This window comes from Echinops telfairi, unplaced genomic scaffold (genome assembly GCF_000313985.2).
Source record: "Echinops telfairi isolate 266 unplaced genomic scaffold, ASM31398v2 ScPeMD7_3533;HRSCAF=4204_0, whole genome shotgun sequence".
In the NCBI taxonomy this organism is placed as follows: domain Eukaryota; kingdom Metazoa; phylum Chordata; class Mammalia; order Afrosoricida; family Tenrecidae; genus Echinops; species Echinops telfairi.
Window position 1 is genome coordinate 55,185,643 of NW_022107431.1, and position 19,879 is coordinate 55,205,521.

At 39.4% G+C, this 19,879-nt stretch overlaps 1 protein-coding gene and 1 long non-coding RNA gene across 2 annotated transcripts in view; both read right to left on the reverse strand.

Moving 5' to 3' along the window:
* LOC123522197 overlaps positions 1-19,879 on the reverse strand; it is a 69,594-nt gene that overhangs the window by 13,547 nt on the left and 36,168 nt on the right. Inside the window, exons 6-7 of the long non-coding RNA XR_006680477.1 lie at positions 9,060-9,110; positions 1,028-1,078 (exon numbers count right to left, since the gene is read on the reverse strand). This is a non-coding gene — a long non-coding RNA (uncharacterized LOC123522197). The remainder of the gene's footprint in view (positions 1-1,027; positions 1,079-9,059; positions 9,111-19,879) is intronic.
* Positions 10,957-11,908, reverse strand: LOC101648653 (diablo homolog, mitochondrial). The gene has a single exon (XM_004702043.2). The coding sequence runs from the start codon at positions 11,886-11,888 to the stop codon at positions 11,172-11,174; it is 717 nt and encodes a 238-aa protein (XP_004702100.1). The 5' UTR covers positions 11,889-11,908; the 3' UTR covers positions 10,957-11,171.

Sequence of the window (19,879 nt, forward strand, 5' to 3'; positions counted from 1 at the left end):
ACATATATTTCATGTTTTCAGTGGTTTCAATAATACATTGATATAAACACGATGGGAAAGGTTAATGTTATTTTGACAAGGAGATATATCACACAACTCTGAGCACATCACCATTCCCACGGAAAGCGCTTCGATCCGTTATGAAGTGTTGTGGCTTTGCTGCTTGGTGCTGTTAAGTCGATTCCGACACACAGCAATGGCTCCATGGAAGTCTCAAGTCTCTGATCCTTTAGACATGGGATGGATGGTCTGTGATCTGAGGTGCCCTTGGTGGTCTAACCACCAACCTTGCAGCTAGCAGGAGTCCAGCACATAACAATGTACGTCACTAATGCACTTCAATGATAGACTGCATGTGTTAAATCTGGCACAAGCATGTTTACTTTGGGTCCAGAGGACATAACAATGATGATTTACCAGAATCCAACTCAATTACCCTGAGAAGTTGGGAGGTGCAGTAAGGTGCTTTAGAAATAACTCCGTGATTGAGTTAGGAAATGCAAATTCCATGGCTAACTTTGCCACAGATTAATAGCTTTAAGAATTTTGACTTTTAAGTTTTAGTTATCTATAAAATGAAGTGATGGAGCTAAAGCGTGTCTCTAAATTTCTTCTTACTATAAAATTTCAGATTAAACTAAATCTGAATGTATAGAATTGCAAAGGATCCTTGAGGAATTTTAAGTAATTCACTTAAACTTTCATCTCCTTAGCTATTGCACAGTTTCTTCTTGGGATATTTATAAAATATAGATTCCGCCATTCCACTAGGGAACTGGGGAGTCAGAAGATGCATTTTAAAAATCTTGTTCAGTATGTCTGACACACTTTCTCTTTTCTATGTTGTTTCTTAGTGCTATTTCAAATTTGAAGATGGAACATAAATCTTTTTTCGTTCCTGAAAATGTATCAGGGAATGTGAAAGCGCTAGTGTTTATGGGGAAAAATGCTAAAATGCTGTGTTGCAAATAACTGAAGATGCACTAGGCAGATAAATGTGGTTTCACATTTCATTATACAACATTACCTTTTTCCTTCAGGGAAGCCGGATCCTTTACGTCTTTTCCTTTATAAGACTCTGGAAAGAAACAACAAACATTTATTTGAAGCCAAGATTAAAAAAAAAAATTTGTGAACACATACTGAGGTCAGTGAGCACCAAGGGAGATGAACCTGGTGAGAAGCAGTATGATGCTGTCTTTCAAACAAAGGTGATGTGAAAAGTTCGGAGAAAAAGAAATAACGATATAGAGTACCACCATCCTTTGATCACTTTTATTCTGTGAAAATATCAGTTATGATCCACTTGCTTATTCAAGAGGGTGGGCATTTTGATGGAAAATCTGTAATTTTTCAAATGGATGATGGCAGCATCTACAAGTATTCGAAAAACTGTTAAAATCAGCACTAACTCAGTCTATTCTTGGTGGACGATGTTGATTCCACAGTAAATGAGCAAGTGGAAAATCCTATATATTCCATGCTAAATGTAGTGTTTTAGTTATATTACTCAAGTTGAACAAGTTTCAAGAATAAAGCTAAAATAAATTTTTGAAGGACAGAAGCATCTCACCTATGATCTCCCCAAGTCTAGCACTTGATTCCTAATTAAAATAAGTGAAAATAAAGAAATTTTTAAAATCCTCCATTTATTCAATCAGACTTAGGACCCACATGACTTTGAACCTGTCATAGACCCCAGTCGTGTACATAATCATGTATGTGCATTGCCATCTGTGTCATCATGTGTCTTTAACAGCCTACCAAAAATAAATGTTTAGCCATTCTCTGTGGCATTCAGGCTCAGTATTCACTTTACTGTTGGATTTTCATGTCATCAAAAAGGATGGAAACAGAAATCGAGCCTTGTTGCTGTTAGTGCGGGCCATCCATTTGGCTCTGATTCATAGAGACTCCGACCATGCTCAATAAAATGAAATGTTCTCTTTTAAGGCTTCAGCCAATCTGCTAAGAACTGGAGTTCCTCCATGTTTGCTCCGGAACTGACCCTATAAAGTTCCATGCCAAGGCTGACCCTGTAACATGAGAAAGAATGTGCCTTTATCAGGAACCAGCGAACCCAGGACAGTGAAGTTCGCACAAGAGTCAGCTAACCACGGCCACTGCTGACCGAAAATGCGACCTGGAGCCTTGTGATGCCCATCCATCAAGGAAACCTCAGCCAGTATGTCCCACCCCAGAGGGGTCAAACCCATTTCTCATTTCTTTGCAGTATTTAAGGGCTCTATGCACTATTCAGCCTCAGCCTGCCTGCACCCAAATGCTAAATAAATCTCTCTGCTATCACGTGGCCTCGTGTCTGAGTAAAATCGCCTCACTGAACCTGACGTTGTCCAATCCTACGTATGCTAGCATTCATTAGTCATTTTAATCCCCATGTTGCCATCACTGGGCCAGTCATCTTGTTGGTAATCTTTCCCTTCTTCGCTGACCTTCTAGCTTACCAAGCATGATGCCCTCATCGAGGGACTGGTCCCTCCTGACAACATGTTTAAAGTACACCCCACGAGGTCTATCGTCCTGGTGTCTCAGGATTAAGCTGGCTGTGCGTCTTCCAAGACTGATTCGCTCATCCTCCCTGCAGACACGAGTGTATTAACCTTCTCTGCCAACACCATTGTTTAAACGCATCAGTTCTCTGGTCTTCTTTATTCGTTGCCCGAGAGGGCCTGCATAGGAGGTGATTGAAAGTATCGTCTGCTACCCTTGCAGCCATTTAATTTACTCACACCTTATGCTTCACGGAAGAGCTGTGGAGACTATAATGGTGGCATTTGTAAGTGGAACTGCCACTCTAGCAATCACTTAGAATTAAGTGAGCCAGGTACATTTGAATGTGTTAAGAACAGGTAAAGGAGTTCTATAAAAAAAACCTTGCCCTTCAAAGCAAGATCTTCTTCCTTGAATCTGTAGCCTTAGATAGGCGTGGGCATGCAGAATTAAAACAAAAACAAGCCTTGATGGCAAAGAATTCTGTTTTGCTATTTAGATAAATAGGGAATTTTTTTTTTTTTTTTTTGGCATGTGATGATGAAATCAAGAGTCATGGATTCAACAAATGCACTGGGAAGTTTAATTAGGGCTTTTTTCCCCCTCCCTTCCCAAAGGCGATGAGAATAGTTTGCTGTTCTGTATTTCCTGGCTCAATAATTTATGGGCTGTGACATGATGGGTGGTAATGGGACAGAATCGTAGTGACATGGAAGAGGGCAATTCCTGCAGTCTCACATTCTAGGGTCAAGGATGCTGATTTCAGTTTCAGATTGTGAAGACAGAGTCATTATACAATGTCGGACTGAGGTGGAGGGCTGGAAGGGGTGGAATGACAGATGTGGTGTTAGGGTATTTAGAAGACCTAAATTCAGCTCCTTCAGATTTGCTGGATGTCCCCAGACAGTAGAATTGATTTACTCCTAGGAAGATGCCTGCTGCCAGTCTGAGTCTTCACCTGCACTAACACTCCTGAAAAGCAGAACCCCCTCGGTTTCATTTTTATCTCAAGCAATTTTGAGCTGCCATCTGAAGCCTGCCTGTTGTTGAACTGTGAAACGAAGTGAGAGGGACATTAAATCTGACCCCTCCCCTAAAACAATGTGGAGCAGGTGTTATACAGATTTCTTGCACTTGTCATAGGAAAGAAAAACATCACATCAGTGGTTTGGGTGAACTCTTATGGCCCTTTTCAATTCATCTGTCTTATTTTCCAGTAGCAGAAGATTGGAGAACATTTGATAAAACTTATATAGTAGGTTTTTTGCATTTATCCAAGATCCTACTGGGGGGTTTGCACATCTTGATAAGCAGGGCCTCACAAGCATTGACTAATGTCTGGTTGTAAGCTGAAACTCTGTAAAACATAATCAGGGTAAGGAAACTGAGATGGAGGAAAAGTTCAAAGTGGAATGAGAACATGGGTGGAGGCTTTCCATTCCCTGTCCACTACCCACAAAGACAAGGGTGGGAAACTCTGGGATGAGATACCTTGATTTATACAGCATCACCGGGGACAGTCACGGGGCCTCACATAACTTTCCCCATCCTTTGGGTCAGCTCTATCTGGGTGAGTGGGAAGGGCTAAAAAACATGAATGAAGGAGACATAGAATCTGAGGACTCATCGGGATCAGGGTGACGTCAAGACATGGACCGATTCTGAAATGGGGCAAGAATCCTCTGGTAGATACGGACATACACAGATCTGGATCCCAAGAGGATGCAACAATTCTGGTGGCTCCTCAGGGCTATTTTAATAACAGAGTAACCTCAAGAGACATTAGTTAATCTCTTAACAGCAGAGTATGAGTGGTTTACAGTTTCTTAGTTCCCGTGAGTGTAGCTCCCACCTTCAGATAGATCAGATCCAGGGTTAGAAGTAACAGACAATGAGGGCAAGAAGGGGCATTACAAGAATTCAGTCAACACTAGGGTGATTACACCAAATTTTCTGATTTCTGAGGGTTTACGGCCACATGAGCAATATTATGACCTTGTGTATCCATTCACTGGATGCAAGTGGGTCCATGAGACCAGGCAGTACAAAAGCTAAACCACGGATAAAAGCAAGCCAGATTTCTCTTTCTCCTGTCCCCTTCTTTGGGCAATTGTCGCTAGGGCTTCTGTAGCCTTCTACAAAGATGTAAATCGAATGTTTCGCTAAATGCCTGATTTACTCATGATTATTACTTATTCTAGGTAAATCTAGCCTGAAATAATTTCTTTGTAATAATGTTACTTTTATGAGGGTGGTATTTTACTTCAATCTGGGCTCGTGGGTGTGCATACTAGAGCGATTTATGAGAGACTGGCAATTTCTTAGCTACGGAAGGAAAGGAGCTCACATAATAAAGCGGTTTCAGTCCAGTAATGGCTTCTAAGCAGTTGAAATTGTTGAATACCCTTTCTCCCCCAGCACGACAACAGGTTTCAGAGACGCTCTCCAGAAACAATAACCCCGCCGACATTTTTAAAGTCCCTAAACTTCTATAGGACATACGGGTGGGGGGGGGGGTGTCTGTTGCTTTTTAGTAATGGTTAATTGTATTCATAAAATAGACAAATGGTACCAATACACTTCCTTTAAAATTTCACCCAGCTTAGACATAACAAATTTATTTGACATTATCTCAGCTTGAATTTTTATAAAGAGTTGCACTTTAAATAATCCTAAGTCAAAAATCATATGCAGAGGACCTTTCTTTATTTGCATGGGTTTCTAGTGTACGTGGAATCACCTTGCTAATAGGACATTTCACATTGAGGAAAAATGGTTGACCAGGAAATTGCCTGCAAGGCACCTTAATAACAGTAAGGGATGGGAGAGGAAACTACTTAGGGACATTCTCGATGTCGAGTTCAGCACCACAGGTGATCTTTAATTTCCCTGATGGCATAGTTCTAGGAGTTGCACTGCTAACTGCAAGTCAGCACTCGCAAACCACCAGCCACTCTGTGGCAAATAAGCAAGGCTTTCTGTTCCTGTAGAGAGTTGTAGCTTTGCAAATTCCTCTGGGAAGTTCTACCAAGTCCTAAGCGGTCCATGTGAGTTGGAATTGACTCTGGCAAGGAGTTGGAGTTTAAGCTTTGGCACAAATGGAGTCTTGAAGTGGTAGAGTTTGTGATCATTATCATTGCCAAAAGGAGAGCTGGAGGAGAAGCACGGGGCCACTAACTTAGCAAGGTCAGTTCTCCAAACACCCTAGCCAGTCTGTGAGAGAAAGGTTGAGGCTCTTTGTTCTTGTCAAGAGTTACAATCTCATAAGCCTATGCAGGGCCCCTATGAATCAGAGTCAAGCCTCTGGCAGTTGGTTTGGGGTGGGGACAGGTGGGTTTGGAGGAAAACTGCAACTTTAAAAAAAACAAAACTACTTTTATAGTACAGTTAGTCCTCTGTATCCAAGGTTTCACATCTGCAGGTAGGTTCAACCACCCACCTTTGGAAATATTCAGAAAAGAAACTCCACCTATTCAGTGGCCACAGCAATCTCTCAGAAGCTAAGAGGAAGTATGAGGTATTATTTACACAACATTTGCTTTGTATTCAGTATGAAAAGCAATGATTTAATTGTAGGGGAGGATGAACTGTCTAAGGCATTTTTATCAAGGGTTTTTGTAAAACTGCTCCACAGTATTCCCTAGAATATAATCTTTACACAAGCTTTATCTCCAAATCTCTCTGCCCCAAAGTCTCTGGATATGTTTGAACCTTTCCAGGAGCAGATGAATGCTTAACCACAGTGCTAGTAGGGCTCCTCAAATTATAATATATAATGCAAATATTCCTCCGACATTAGTGAGGGGCAAATAAATGAATTCCACAGTATATGGCTAATAATTATATTAAAATATATTATGAAAAGGGTGGAAGGTTTCAATTTTTCCAATTGTGTTAGCAAATACAGATGTATGAATATTCATGCTAATTTGTTTTCACAAATTCTTTGGATCACACATAACCAAGAATGCAGATAAAATGAGAATGGAGGATGGGACAGGGTCTTTCCCAAAGTATAGGCAATTAGTGGAGAAAAATAGGTTTACCTCCTCTGTGGAAATTGAGTTATCATAATAAAAAATGAGTCAAAGCTATTTTTCCATACTGCATACCTAATACATCTAGATCAAAATGATTTTCCAAGCTCATGCCATGAGCTTACAATTCACAAGTGCTCTGAAGAATATCTGCACCTTATGAATAAGTCTCTCCTAAGGAAATGAAAAGATAAAGTTGGCCATTTCTGACTTGGCCCCTCAACATTACCTTAGATGCAAAGTGTGCCACTAAGTAGCATACTTTGTGCATACCTCAGCTTCTACCTTCAGTAAGGTGTGCAAAGTGCAGACGCCCTGGCAAGGACGTCCTGAGCTGCCTCTGGACTTCTCCCAAACCGTCGCCCATACCTTTGCTGGGCTAACTTCGCATCCTTCTCACTCAGCCTAATAAAACACTGTCAGGAAATTTCTCTGGTTTCCACACACCGGAAGGCATTCTCTCCGACCTTGAAGGGCCCTGGTGCAGCAGTACTTCAGCACTCACTGCGAACGGAAGTGGCAGCACTCTGAACCCACCAGACTGCTCTGTGGGAGAGAGATGTGGCAGTCCTACTTGCAGGATGGTTGTAAACCTCAGAAATCTTTTGGAGCAGCAAGTCACAGGGTTGCTATGAGTAGGATTCAACTCAAGGGTCTTACAGTACCTTGTATATCTCTCTTATAGTTCTTGTCCTTTTAATTAATTATGCAATTTCCACTGTACGTTCCATGACCACATCGATCATCCCTTCCTTGTAGTCTCAGTGTTGTAAATATCTGTTCTGATTACTTTATACTGGATGTACAATAAATAGTTATTCAATGTGCTACTGATTGGCCCACAGAAAAATAAAAAACGCCCGGTTGTCATGCTTCACCATCTTCTTAATAGGTTGTTGTTGAGAATGCATACACCACAATATACACTCTCTCTCTCATTTCCACATGAGTAATTTTGTGACATTGATTATATTTTTGGACTTGTGCAACCACTTCACCCTCCTCTTCTGAGTTTTTAGTTCCCCATGAATACAGATATAATGCTCCTTAAGGTTTTGTCTGAACTTTCCAGTGCTGATCCCATATGGATAGTTTATAAAATAGCATACCGTTCGATGCAGACTTTCTTTTCCCCACTGGGTGTGCTAAACTATTGTTTGTTTTAAAGAAGACTTTGGGGAGATTTTTTTGGATTAAGGTATAAATTTTTTCTCAAAGCAGTGATTTCAAGTATGGAAGATGATTTGGAGTTGATCAGATTTTGAAATTATATTTTATTCCTCTTTGTTTAGAATGATAATATAAAATATTTGATCAAAATGCTCAGCAATGGTAGCTAGGAACCAGCCAACTCTTGTGGTCCCTTGGCAAAGCAGGTAATCGTTCATTGAGGCAATAAAGGACACATGCCATTTCATCCTCCCATTCTTGACTCCTCTTCCTCTGAAACCAGATAGTGTGCTTTGTTGTCCCATGTAGCTATGTAATCATGGACCTAAACCTCTAATCCAAAGACCCAAATCCCTTAACCAACCTCAACAAATACTTTTTTTCTTTTCATTATTGTAAGTACATTGATCACATAAGGCTTGCCAATTCAATTTTTTACACGCGTACACTGATTAATTGTAATCAGTGTACATTTTTGTTCAAAATAAAGGAAAAAAACATAAACAAGAAATAAATCATTGTGAATGAGGGTGAGTGCAGAGTGGGGACCCATAGCCCATCTGTAGGCAACTAGACAACCCTTACAGAAGGGTCTCGGGTAGGAGACGAGCCGGTCAGGATGCAATGTAGCAACGATGGAACATACAACTTTCCTCTAGTTCCTAAATGCTTCCTCCCTCCCTCCCCCAACTACCATGATCCCAATTCTACCTTACAAATCCTGCTAGACCAGAGGATGTACACTGGTACAGATAGGACCTGGAAACACAGGAAATCCAGGACGGATGATCCCTTCAGGACCAGTGGTGAGACTGGCAACACAGGGAGGGTGGAGGGAAGGTGGGGTAGAGAGGGGAAACCGATTACAAAGATCTACATATAACCTCCTCCCTGGGAGACGGACAACAGAAAAGTGGGTGAAGGGAGACGTCGGACAGTGTAAGTTATGACAAAATAATAATTTATAAAGGGTTCATGAGCTTGAGGTGAGCGGGGAGGGAGGAGGAAATGAGGAGCTGATGTCAGGGGCTTAAGTGGAGAGCAAATGTTTTGAAAATGATGAGGGTAATGAATGTACAACTGTGTTTTATACAATTGATGTATGTATGGATTGTTATTAGAGTTGCATAAGCCCCTAATAAAATGATTTTTTTTAAAACCCAACAGGCAAAGCCAAAAAAAAAAAAGAAAGAACAAAATACAAGTTTTCAAAATCATGAGTGCAACCTATACAATTTTGGCCCATACATCTACAAGGGAAACATCTGCAATGTATGAGGCACTTTTTCAGATAATTTTGCTAATAACTTTGTACCATTATATTTAATTTGGCTCTATTACCTTTATCCTTCAGCGCGGAAGATGTCTTCTCAGATTTTTCTTTTCTAATTTCTGCAAGAGAACTCATGATTAGGTAAGGTTACAAGCAGTATTAGAAAACAAAATTAACTTTGTGCACATGCTTTGTTTACTGAGAGCCTGAGTTGATATTAAAAAGATGATTATTGAGATAGGCTGCATGTAAGGCACTGAATTAAATATGCAGAAATATAAAATAAGTCCAAACATTATTTTCACAAGGGGAAAATTATGAAGGGTGCAAGAAATGTGTACAAATAAAATGCTATGAGCTTTGGAGACAGAAGATATGATAACAATAGTACTAATTAATACCTTCTTCACTGGTTGCCAGACAATATTCTCTGCTGTTTTGTTACTTATATCTTATAATACATATAGATAAATCCTGTTATTATTCTTGCTTTCCATAAATATGGATTAACTGTTCCAAACTCTTGAAGCGTTTCAGTACAAGACCTGGAGTTTGAACCGATGTCTCTGAAGTCCACCACATATATTAGCTTCTGTAGCTGGATGATGGAATTTAAGCAGGTGGTACCAAGACAGAATTGGGGATTTTTTTTTTTAAAGACTTAGATCAACAGTTAAGAATTAGATAGATCACATGGTTTGACAGTATGAGTCACTTTTAACCATTAGAATGCACTAGAAGTTCTGCTGTGATTTCCAAGGCTAAATCAGAAAAGGCCATGTGGTAGCTGGCAGCTATCAGCTTCTCTATGGACACTGGCTTTGGACACGTCAGTGGCTGATTAGGTGTCCACATGACACTACCATGCAGGAGGGGCCATGTGAAGGCAGCCAGCCAACAGCCCAGCTGAGTTCCTAGCCAACAACTTCTAGCTTTCTGAGTGAGTCATTTTGGAAAAGCAGAGATTGACTTAAGATGACTAAAATCCAAGCCCATGTTTGACAGCAAGTGCATGGGAAACTTGAGGAAGAATTTCCAGCCAACACGTCCTAAAATCTAAGCCCACTCCATCATGAACAAATAAGATCATTTGTTAATTTACACTAAATTTTGGAGTGACATGAACACAGAAACAATACATGGAATAAAGAGCTAATGAGCTCAAAATATTGCAATATGTGATACGCTCTTCAGTGGAGTTTTGTAAACAGCAGAGATTGGATTATTTCTGCATTTAAAAGTGGGAGATGTTTTAACAAAGGAAGCACTGTTTGGGCATAGATTTGTCATTGGGTAGAATTTCAGTGGTCATAACATGACCATGTAATTGTGCAATTGAATTTAGAATGTAAATCCAATGAATATCCGAAAATTGGCTCCTGAGATTCTTGCTTGGTTTTGAAAAGGTTATAACATGTAGGATAGAAAAGTGATTGGAAGAAAAGGTTATATTTGTTGGGAATTAGGTTTAAGATGCCAAAAAGGTTTCCAAACCAAAATCCCTAGCAAGCAGTTGGAACCCTGGTGATGTAGTGGATTACACATGAGAATGCTAAAGACAAAGGCAGCAGGTGAAAACGCCCAGCCGCACTATTTCTATTCATATTAACAGAGAATACCAGAAAGATGTTTACTCGTGTTTTCTTTTCTTTTTTTTTTCAAATGCAAAAAAATTCTTTCCCTTGGATACAACAGACTTGAAAAGGCAGGTGGTGGCCTGGGTCCTGTGGGAGCGCTAGGTCCACAGCACAGGCCACTGCTGCTCTGAACTGTCTTTGGGGCAGTGGGGCCTAATCAAAGGTGGCCTTAGAAACACTTCACTTCCCCCATTCACAGCCCTTTGGAGGAGCAGCTACTAAATCATATTTGAAAACGCAAATAAGATTAGATGTGCTTTACACAATTGATCTATGTATTGTGACGAATTGTATGAGCCCCAATAAATTGATTAAAAAAAAAAAAAAAAAGATTGAAAACAGGTTAAATGGCTACTAAACTGGTGGCCAGGTTGGCGAGATGCTTTCCGGAGCCAGGGCAGTTGAATGGGGTGAAATGTGAACCAGGGGCAGATGGGCTGGAGACCCCAGGGGAGGGGCTGGCACTGAGGCTTCTCTCCAACAGCTGACTCAGCCCGGCTTCGCTCAGGCAACAGACGCTCTGCAGTGGTGTTGGCAGCGCCCTCAGTCCTCGCGCAGGTAGGCCTCAGGCTCCGGCTCCACCACCTCACCACCCCCTGCCTCCTGGCCTTTCTGCCGCAGCTCCTCGGTCTGTGCCTCCGCCAGCTTGGTCTCTGCCTTCTGGGAGAGCTGGCGCACCTCCTGCACCTGTGACTTCACCAGCTGGATGTGGTTCCGGGCTGTGATGGAGGCCTGGTCTGCTCCAGATTGGTACGCAGCTTCGGCTGCCATCTCTGATAGCCCAACTGCAGTCATCCAAGTTGTTTCCAACTTAAGGTATTCTTGTTGTTTTGAAGTCATCTCAACCCGGGCTCCTATGATCACCTGCCACACTTCATCTTCCTCCTGTGAGTTCATTTTCCCCAGTAAATTGGTGTATTGTCGGTACAGTGAAATTAAGGTATAAACAGCCTTTGTGTACTCGGTGATGGCTTCAATCAGTGCATATGTGGTCTGCGAGAGAAAGGTTGAGGTGCTGTCTGTTACCAAAGACACTGCCCTTCTCATTAAGGCCTCATTACTGAGAGAATGCGGCTCCGATTTCTGTGCAATAGGGACCGCACACAAGGTCACACCCAATCCGACGGCCACCGTTTTGTGCCAAGGTCGAATCAGCTCCGAGAAACAGCGCTTCTTCAAATTGGCCGCAACAGGCACGCGCTGTCTGTACCTGAGGAAGGAGGCGACGCTCCGGGACAGCCAACTCCTCAGAGCCGCCATCCCGACCCGGGCAAGCGCCGGACGCCGGCGCCGGAAGTCTACTCATGTTTTCTTGACTATGCCAAGGCATTTGACGGTGTGCATCATGACAAACATGCACAGCCTGGAGAAGAATGGGAATTCCAGAGCACATCATTGTGCTCATGGATCAAAAGGGACTTATGCAAAGTGAAAAAGGGAATAGTGCATAGATCAAACTCAGGAAATATATGCTTCAATCTATATATTGAGCAAATAATTAGAGAAGTTAGATTATATGAAGATGAGTGCAGCATCAGGATTGGAGGAAGCCTTATTAACAATCTGCAATATGCAGATACATAATTTTGCTTGCTGAGAGTGAGGAGGATTTGAAGCACTTGCTGATGAAGATCAAGGATTTCAGCCTTCAGTTTGGATTATACCTCAAATAAAGAAGAGCAAAATTCTCAGAACCGGACCAATGGGTAATATTATAATAAATGGAGAAAACATTGACACTGTCAACAATGTGTCTTGTTTGGTTTGACAATGAATGCTTTGGGAAGCAATAGTCAAGGGACAAAAGGGTGCCTTGAATTGGCTAAATCTAACACACAAGACCTCTTTAGAGTAATGCACTTCAAGGCTGCTAACTTTGAGGACTAAGGTGCACGTGACCCCAGCCATGTTATTTTCAATTGCCTCTATGTAACAGAAATAGAATGAATGTGCTTGAATTGTGGTGCTGGTGAAGAATATTGAAAGTACCATGGACTCTCAAGAAAACAAACAAATCTGTCTTTGAAGAAATACAACCAGAATGCTCCTCGGAGACAAGGATGGTGCGACTTTAGATATGTTGTCAAGAGAAACCAGTACCCAGAGACTGACATCATCTTTTGTAAAGTAGCGAGGCAACAGGCAAGAGGAAGACCATCAGTGAGGTGAGCCGCCACAATGGCTGCAGCAATGAGCTCAAGCACAGGAGCCATCGTGCGCGGATGGCGCGTGGCCAGATGTGGTTCTCCCGTACACAGGGTGGCTCGTACACAGGGTGGCTCGCTTACAGTCAGATGAGTCAGTGGCACAGCAACCCACATTGGCAGTTGTATTTTGTGCTCTGCATAGGAATCGATTCCATGACAGTGAGTTTGGCTTTATTTTATTTTGTCTTGCTTTTTTGATTGTTTTGTTTATTTTGGGTTGCAAAAAGGCAAAGCTCAAAGCTATCTACAGTGTTTTTGCAAAGCAAAGACTGTCAATATAAGCCATAGTAGTTTTGTAAAACCTCACAATAATATTATTTGCTTTGCTTACACAGATTGAATTAACCTAGTGAATTAACTATATATTATATATATTAAACTATATATTACATTATAATTATAATCTATAAAGGCAAAATACTCCAGAGATTTACTTGAACACCATCCTATAGATTATAAAATGTACATATGACAATAGTTTTTTCTCCCGTAAAAAAAAATATATATTTATATAATAGATTCATGAAACTGTTGAAACAAAATATAAATATATTTTTTTATATTATTATATATTTTGTTATTTGAGCCCAGGCAATGTGATACCTTCTGTTATGATTGCTAATGACTTTGGTCTGTCTATTATTAGCTTATCATTAATGACTATTTTATGAGAATATTAACAAAATATTATTTATTTAGGAATGCCATTGGCTTTACAACACTACCAAGCACACCAGATTTAAAAAGACAACGAAATTAGAAGATTTAAAAGACCCTAATCAGGACCCCTGGTGGTGTAGTGGTGACACGTTGGGCTACAATCAGCATGGTCGGCAGTTCAAAACCACCAGCAGCTCCTCTAGAGAAAGACTGGGCCTTCTATTCCTGTGAACAGTAACCGGCTCAGAAACCCACCAGGGATCACTGTCAGGCAGTAGTGACTCAAAGGCGGTGAATTTGGTTTTGGAGTTTATTGTTATCAGGTGAGACCGGGTTCTGCAAAAGGTCACCTTGCTATGTAAAGTAGAGGTAATACAAAAGAGGAAGACTCTCAAGAAGATGGGTCAGCACAGTGGCTCCCAGACAGGTCTCAAGCCTAACAACTGTGAGTAGGGCACTGGGCCAGTTATGCTTCCTCTGTTGTAGATGGAGAGTCTATGAGTTTGAACCAACCCAACAACTCAACGGCGTCCAAGAAGAATAACAGAATTATGAGCTATTTTAGGTGTCCTGGCTGAGTGAGAAACCAAACTAAAGAATTCTTCACCTTTCTTAACAGCTAGATTTAGAACTCAGTATATGTTATTTCAAAACTATATAATTATATATAGATTGATTGATTGATATATATATATGTATATACTTGCTGATTTGAGGATTTTTTTCTAATTTACTAATTTGCTTTATTTTTATTAGCATAAAGTATGAGATAAAGTTATAAGATCAATCAACATCTCAGAGTATGACATTTAAGATATACCACACACTATCAATAATACTAAAATTGTTTCACATCTCTGTGTTGCTTCTGTGTTGTAATACTATTTTCATTGCTTAATAATTTATATTTTAATGGCCTACATGCAGCTGTCATTGTTTTGTGTTCATTTGAACATGCTTTTTTTTCAACCAGAGATATTTTAGAAATGTGCTTTTTAAAATAATTGACCTATTTAATTCAAACTCATAAAATATATAAGTAATTATTTAGTGAGGAAAGAATTCTCAAGTTCTCCATATGGTTGGAAATACTAACATATTGGTGTTTTATGTAATATTAATTTTAAATATCTTGAAATGATGCTCTCAGAATTTAATTTTATTCAGGACACTGTCCATTAATTTTGTAATTAACTGTGATGTGGTCAGGAAGTCATTCTTAAATTTCTCTTTGACTTAGTGATTCATTTAAACACTGCCCACTCAATGGTCTAGAGAACTTGGTACACATATTTTTGATATTTTAAAGAATTATTTCTAAATATTTGATAAGGAATATTTAAAGTCACAAGCTTTCAAGCTCGATTGTATTTACCAGTGTCACCTTTTTAAGCCTCAGAACCTTCATTAAATATGTTTCTTGGACTTGGTTTTTCTAAAAATGTATATAATATTACAACCTATGTCATTCCTTATGTATGACTCGACAACCTAATTTTAAAAAAATAACATAAACTTTGCTTAAATAGCAGCTGATTAGTGTTTTCAATACTTGGAGACTATGGTCCTGTATTTTTCAAGAAATTACAAATAAAGTGGAAGAGTTTGTTATCCAAAATGTTAAGCTATAAATTTTCAGACAAACAGCCATCTAAGTGAGATATCAACTAAGCCCACGTGGAAGAAGCAGTGACCCAAAAAGTGGAAGAGATATAATCCAAATCTGAAGGGTGGAATGGTATCAGAGATTAAATTGTGAATCCTGGTTTGCAGAAGACTAGAAAGGACAGTGGAAGCTCAGCAATATATTCACAGTATCTGTACATGGAATAAACCTCCAGTGATTCCCTTCTTATCATACATGAGAGATGGGAATAATCTGGTTATTAGAGATTATTGAAAGGGTGATGAGAGTGGATTAAAATGTTAATTCTGATTTGAATGGTCAAACCTTGTCATGTTATCTCCTTTTGGATGCACTTTGATCTTGATCTGGTTTTTAATATTTTCTGTTGTTCCCCCCCTCCCAGATTGGGGCTTATTTTGTTACTGTTAGTAGAGTTATTGACTCTCTGTTATGTCTTTTACTGTGTTTTTCCATAAAATGAAACCCAGGTTGGGTGAGTCTACAGAGACAATAACTAGAATAAGGGTTCCTAGTAGGTACAGCAGGGAAGGGAAGGGGTTATAGGGAGAAATAGCAAGGAGTACAAGAAGGATGAAAATGGGTTGAACGTTATTGTGGTAGCAACTGTTGATATGACTGAACTATTGAATGGAATGATGTCTGGATTATGTCCTAATAAAATGATTTGGGAAAAAAGTTATGCGATATAGTTACACCCAAATGTGGAGGGTTTTTGAGTTTTGAAAACACCAACTTAGATGATTCCTTGTAAATATCCCTCTGAAGGGTTTCCGTGAATTGCTCAAGCAATGTTAGCCACACAAGGACATGTAGTGTGTTGAGACACTAACATGGACCATGGAATAATAATTCAAGTCAACCAACTGCTGTGGGACTTACAACTTTAGAGCCTGTGTTTCAGTGCAATTTAGTCCCTGCGACAAGCTCTTCTCTACAGTAGGGTAGTTCTTTGAGACATACCAGCTGAGGAATCTGTTCTAAAATCATCTCTGTACACTTTTCTTCCACTAAATTCTGATAGAATTTTATAATTATGATGTTTTCAGCCTGTGCATCTTGTTTTCAAAGAGGGGGTATGTGCTTCACACACTTTTATTTCCTTGTCTTTATTACACTTTAATAATGGGTGTTCTATAGTTTATCTCAATTAGGTACATCTTAGTTCATTTAACCATATTTCTCTCAGAGAGATCAATAATATGTGATAAATCAATGAATAAAGTTAGCCCTACTGTATAAGAAATTAGATACATGATATCAATTCTTATTAGAATGTTTGAAAGTGGGGGGAAAATAGGATCCTCTAGTGACAGTAGACTGATCCCTAAATCAAGTTCAAATTACTGTTTTTCAAGAAAATGTTATCAACCCTGAATGTGTTCTTCTATACTCATATTCAGCCTAACATCTCAAAGTTGCCATGTGTGAATGAAGAAAGAAAGTTTGTTACAAGATTATTATTTTCTTGAGGACAAAACCAGAGCAAGGCAATTTCTGTAGCCATATGTAATGAAAAAGTTCTATTTTTAGGCAATTTTACATTGACTAGATATTAATTTAAAGCCATTTTAGACAGGTAGGTATTAACTAGATGTGATGGCTTAAACGAAAAAAGGCAATAATTCCTCTCAGGGATACAGCTATTACCATTATTAGTGAAACAGAGCACAGACCATAGGACTCCAATATACAGGCTGAGTTGCTACACCACACTCCTCTGGTAGACAAAAAATTCGACCATAATGTAGGTAGCACTATCCTAAATGTGGACAGTGAATAAAATTGCACCATAAAAATCACATCAATGCTCCTCATAACAGCCAAAGGCTTCCAACTGCTATTCCTGAAACAAGGACTGTGTCCTCTGATACAAAATTAGGAAATCAATAATTATTTGTTGACCAAGTTCACAAATTTTTACATTTCTGGCTGCCCTTATTATACCAGATGATTTATGCAATGGTTTCCAAATGAACACAGAAAACTGGAATCAAAGATAAGGCAATTTTCCATGGACATTTTGCAGATCACCAATATAGTCTAGTTTTTGCATAAAAGTCTAACAATATTATGATTCCCTTTTTATCAGTAAAACCTACTGCCCCAAAATCCATTGCCACTCATGGCAACCCCATGCGGGCTTCCAAGGCTGTGAATCTTGCCTGGAACAGACTTCCTCATCCTCCCATGGAATTGTTGGTGAATTTGAACCATTGAGTTTGCGGTTAGCAGTTTAATGCTTACCCGACAGTGCCACTAGGATTTCTTCTTTCACAGGTAATTATTATTTATAAGTGACACTTCCAAGTCATGCAATTTAGCCTAGCTGAAGTGTCAACATAAAAATCTCACAAGTAGATCTTCAGTTACAATAACTAGGGTCCTGGTAGTACTGTGGTTGTGTCCACTGGATCGGGATGATAGTTCATTACTGTCAGGATTGTCAGCCTTTGAAATCCTATACAGCAGTCTTACCTTGCCTTATAGAGCTGCTATAGGTTGAAATTAACTGGATAGAAATGGGTCTTATTTAATATTGGTGCATTTAGTTTGCCTTACCCCCTTTCGCATTGCTGTCCTGAGTTGTGGCAGATGATATTCAAAGTGAGTTTTATAAAATAATTCATAATCCCTCAATAGTAGTCATATACCATTATCAACCTTAGTCTCACTGTTCATGACATTCATTGCTTTTAGAATAGTCAGTAGCTCCAGCTACATCACAAATGCCACTTGTGTTGAGGGCACAAGAATCTTAGGAGCGCTGTTGATTAGAACTTGCACAGATCTGTGGTTTTACATTCACTGGTTCAAGTAACGAGTTATGAAAACTCAAAACTCATTGCCATATATCACTTGTGACTCCGAGCGACTCTGTAGGATGGAGGAGAGCTGCCGCTTTGGGTTCTGTGGCTGTGCATCTTTACAGCAGTGGAAAGCCCGTCTTTCTCCTGATAAGTGACTATTGGTTTTGAACTGCTGGCCTCTCATTTAGCAGAGCACTGCATCATCCACTAAGCTAACAGAGCTCCTTAATGGATCTGAGGGATGGGTTAATGAGAACACAACAGAGAGCTAGTGTAGAGAGACAGGATAAAATGTATAATTTATTCTTGACTCTCAGCCTTAGCTTCTAAGTGTGCCTTTTGACAATACGCTTCAAACTTAGACCATTGTATCTTGACATGGTGTTTTGAAAAGTATTCTTTTCTAGGTGTTTATTTTGAGAGAGGGGCAATAATGAAACGGGGGACAACACAGCATTTATTTTTACCTAAATAGTATTGCTGGCCATGCATGCCACACTTGGTGATTGCACCCTGTATTAATAAAAAATCACTTTTTAAAACTTTTCTAACTGTTTGTGTAATATATACTAGCTTTATTAGCAAAGGTAACATCAAACATTAATTTGAAGAATGTGACAGTGTCAATATTTGAGAGTTGATAAAGAACTGAAAATGATTTACACTTCAATTTGATATTTACAAAGCATTTCCTATTTTATTATGTAAGAAAATTTGGTTATGAAATTTTTAATGATGAGTAATATCCCATATTTAATTTTAGAAAGTTCTTGTTTACTTTTATTTTTGAAATTGTTCTACAGTGAAGGTATTCATCATTAATTAGTGTGTTATCTGTATTCTCCTTCTTCAGAGAAATTTTTTTCTTTCCTGTGCCAATTTATTTGCTTTTTCTATGTGCTGAATATAATTTTTACATACTGGTGCCATCATTACTGACTTTTACATATATAGTTGTATTTTAGAGAATCCTCATGTCACTTAATTAGGCATCAAATAGTGGGAAATCTGTGCACCTCAGATGTACTTTATGAATGTAAGTTACATCCCTCGTACTGGTGGGGATCCTAGAGGGCACAAAGAGTTAAGCACTCAGCAACTAACCAAGAGATTAGTGGTTCAAACCTGCCCAAAGATGTGGTGAAGAAACTAGGAGATGCCCTGCAATCAGAAAGAGCATCTGGGCTCCTAAAGGCTTCTTTTCAAGTAAGCAGCCATGTCAGTGAGGTATCAACTGAGTTCATGTGGGAGAAACACAGCAGCCTTTGGGATCCAAGGACTCTAAATCTACATCTAAAGGAGGGAACAGCAACAGAGTTTATGTAAATTTTGAACACTCAGATTGCAGAAGGATGTGTATGACAGTGGACGCTCAAATCCATTTGCAGACTCCACATATGGATGAAGCATCCAGTGAATTCCCTTTGATCATAGCTAAGAAATATGATAGTCCTGTTATGGAACATAGAGCATTGTAAAGTCAATCATGCCAGATGTAGCTAAGTGAAAATGTACTATCATTTGATCTCCCCTTTGACCCATTTTAAAACCGTTTCATTTTTTTTGTGTTGTTTTGTTATAAGAGAAGGATTAAACCCCTGGTGAATCCCCTCTGGTCCTGGATGAGAAATGTGAATAGGCTTAATAATTCACAGAAAGAATTGAAAAGTGGATTATTGCAGATACAATTAGGTGAAAACTTACCACCCTATCATTTGATCTTCCTTATGATTCATCTAAATTTTTTCTAGTTTTAAATATTTTCTGCTAGGACATTGGGCCTCCACTCAAGTACTCCCTCATTGCAAGAATACTTTCTTCTATTTAATTGGCATTCTATGATGCTCACCTTCCCAACACAACCACTGAAGACAAAGCAGGTGAATAAGCAAATGTGGTGAAGAAAGCTGATGGTGCCCGGCTATCAAA

What these genes read in the sequence shown, in the direction of transcription:
- LOC101648653 (XM_004702043.2), bottom strand. Translation starts at nt 11,888, where the DNA reads ATGGCGGCTCTGAGGAGTTGGCTGTCCCGGAGCGTCGCCTCCTTCCTC.